Genomic DNA, 3070 nt, shown 5'->3' on the forward strand with positions numbered 1-3070 from the left:
GCAGCCTCACTGCCGCTGTGGCCCCTCAGACAAGCCGAGCGCCTCTTCCACCAGGCCCTCTGCTGTTTCTCTACCCGAAACCCTCCCGTGTTCAGCAGGCTCGTCCCTCTATCACGTCTCCACACCCCTCCTCACTCCCCGTGTAGAACAGCGTCCCCACCCTGACGGCTCCCTGCTCCCTCTCTTCACATCCTCGTCTCCGGGTGAAGGGACTGACGTTCTGATCACCCCACGTCCCTCCGGGACCACGGTTCCAGGGAGACAGGCCGTGGCCGGCTCACGACAGGTGTTGAACAGGTACACGCTGAGTGTGCCATGGACGGTGGTGGCGGAGGCCACGACCCAGCTCGAGGGGAAGGCCAGGCCTCGCCCAGGGCAGCAAGGCCCCCCGACAGCCCGGCAGGGCCTGGGCCTGGAAAGGCGGCGTGTTCCTCACAGCCCCTTGGCCGGCCCGGCGGCAGCTCTCCCTGTTCTGAGTTGATCCAACAGAACGGCACCGTGGCATTTCGCACGAACCTAACACAGAATTCCCGCTCTCCCCTGAGGCCCGGAGATCCCGGGTCAGGCTGTGGGTTCATCCGTGTCCTTCACTCCGCACTTCACAAGTCGGAAACAGTACAACCCGTATGTTGCCTTCTTTGCCTGGATTTACCAATTAATACGTTTAAGGCATATCTGACTCCCAAGCATTTCTATAGAAGGCACAGACAGAAGAATAAGGAGCTAAGTTTTAAAGAATTAAAGCACATTTTAGATTATATGAGATTATTGTTTAGATTGTCCTTAGAATGTTAAATTTTTAAGAAAAATTTGAGTTTTCGATAATTATAATGCAGTATACTGAGATCTATTTTTAGCATAAGGTACACTTTTGATTAAAATCTAATGCATGAGAAGCAGAATGTCAAATAAAGAGAAATCAAAGACTATTATCACTTTAAAATGAGCCGGGTTTTGTACAAAATAATGTGCGATAGGTTTTGTCTGCTCAGTCCCCTCTGCTCACCGGGCTGCTTTCTGGAATCCCAGTCTGTGCACTGCAGTAATCGCTACTTACGATGATCAGCAAAGCATCACAGCTCTGACTTCAATGTAAGAGCTGCGCCACCAGAATGAAGAAGCTTGACGTACACAGTGAACCCACCACTGGATGACTGTTTTCACTGTCGACGGGCAAAACAAATCTTACCTGAAGTTCTTCACGGCAACAGCTGTCTAACAAAGCCGCCAGCCCCCGCTCCCGCCCCTCCCCGCTTCCCGGGCCCAGGCCTGCCCCAGAGGTGAGTGTGGGCGTGCAGGTTTGCACAGGACCCCTCCCCAGGGTTGTCCTGTTTGAAGTGCTTCACCTTATGAGAAAATGCAGTGTATTCGTACATAAATCCATGTCCACGGCCAAGGCCTGCTGTGGAACAACTGCTATTAATGACCTGTGAGGATGGCGACGCTGAGTGGACGGCTCTGCGATGAGCAAGGGGAGCCAGTCCACACATCACACCGATGGAGCGTGATGCACACTGAAAGCTCCCCAAAGGGAAGCGCCTTTCTCGGACCGCCCACAGGCTTCTGTTGGTGCCAATCCAGCACCTGGTAGGGCCTCTAGCTGACACTTTAATAGAACCAAACATCACAGCAAAATTCACAAGAAAAACTAGTAAAATGCAAAAATTACATTTAGAAAATTCCATGCTATCATTAAAAAAACGTTCTGGGCACGTCTTCATTTCCTTTGAAGTTATTCTCACTAGTACATTCGTGCTTTAATGTTCTGATTCAAATGTTAAAAATTAGTAACTATAAGAAAATTCTGGGCACAGAAATCTAAGTAAAATCACTACAAATCAAATACCAATTTTAAAGTTAGCTACAGCAGTCAGTGGTAAAATTATTTACCTTTTAGGCAGTTTTAATAGCTATAATGGACTAGAGGCCCGATGCATGAAGATTCGTGCAAGAATGGGCCTTCCTTCCCCTAGCTGCTGGCACCGCCTTCACAACGGCCCGGAGTGGCTGTGTATGCAAATTAACCCGCCATCTTTGTTGGGTTAATTTGCATAGTCACTCCTGATTGGCTGGTGGGTGTTGCGAAGGTACGGTCCATTTGCATCTTTCTCTTTTATTAGTGTGGATTGCAATAAAGCAAACACAGCTGTTTAAGTATAACAATCTGCAAACCAATTCTGTCCACGTAATTCCTTCAAGTGTCCAAATGGGAAAATATCAACCCCTGTGCTCAATGCGGCCATGCGAGAGCACGAGACCACAAGCCTGCCCACATCGGGCCCTGGACTGCGCCCTCCCCGCTCTGCCTTCTGCTTTAAGTCTTTGGTAACAAAATGATGGGTGAGTAGGAAGCAGTCCCCCAAATACCCAGTTCTTATGTGTCAATGCCACCACCACCCACAGCAGGGCAACAAAGCTGGGGAGACTCTGTATATTCATCATTAAATGCATGTGGCAGGAAAAGAGGCTTTAATTTTCCACCAAAGGAACGAGTCCACCTTAGAGTAATTTTTCCTTGAAAAGACATTTTACATATATTGGTAAAGGTAGAGATATGTAACACAAACAAACTTTTTTTGCATGTTTTTTATTGTTTGGAACACCACAATAACCCAAATTTCACATTTACAGTGAACTTTTAAATAAAAATACGCTGTACACAACATTATAGATACATGTGACACAAAGGTAAACATCGACACTTACACAGTGAAGAGAATGAACTCACTGCCATCCTCCTCCTCACCCTCTAACTGGCCGGCACCGCTGGGCTTAGCCTCAGCTCTCACTGAACCAGCTGTTCACTAGCTGCCATGAACCGTGAGGACAAGGAATGAATTTCTTTAAGTTAGTCATAATGAATTATTATATTACTGTGTACCAAATACTTCTATATTTTCAGATTGCCAGTTACCAAAACATTCAGACTCTTAAAAGATGGAGGTTCAGTTCTCCACCATGTGGCCGTGTGGGCGATACGTTTCTCTCGGCAGCAGGCCCAAGCAGGCAGGCATGGTCTCAACTAACACCATGTGTAAGTCTGATGATCAGAAATTCCTTCAAGCCAAAC

General features: G+C 47.6%; 1 protein-coding gene across 1 annotated transcript in view; it reads right to left on the bottom strand.

Moving 5' to 3' along the window:
- SCAF4 (SR-related CTD associated factor 4) overlaps nt 1-3070 on the bottom strand; it is a gene marked incomplete at its 5' end in the record, with an annotated part of 48538 nt that overhangs the window by 12283 nt on the left and 33185 nt on the right. Inside the window, 1 exon segment of the mRNA XM_023748364.1 lies at nt 2790-2808. Within this exon segment, the coding sequence (XP_023604132.1) occupies nt 2790-2808 (19 nt within the window).

Source organism: Myotis lucifugus, unplaced genomic scaffold, assembly GCF_000147115.1.
Source record: "Myotis lucifugus unplaced genomic scaffold, Myoluc2.0 scaffold_1312, whole genome shotgun sequence".
In the NCBI taxonomy this organism is placed as follows: Eukaryota; Metazoa; Chordata; class Mammalia; order Chiroptera; family Vespertilionidae; genus Myotis; species Myotis lucifugus.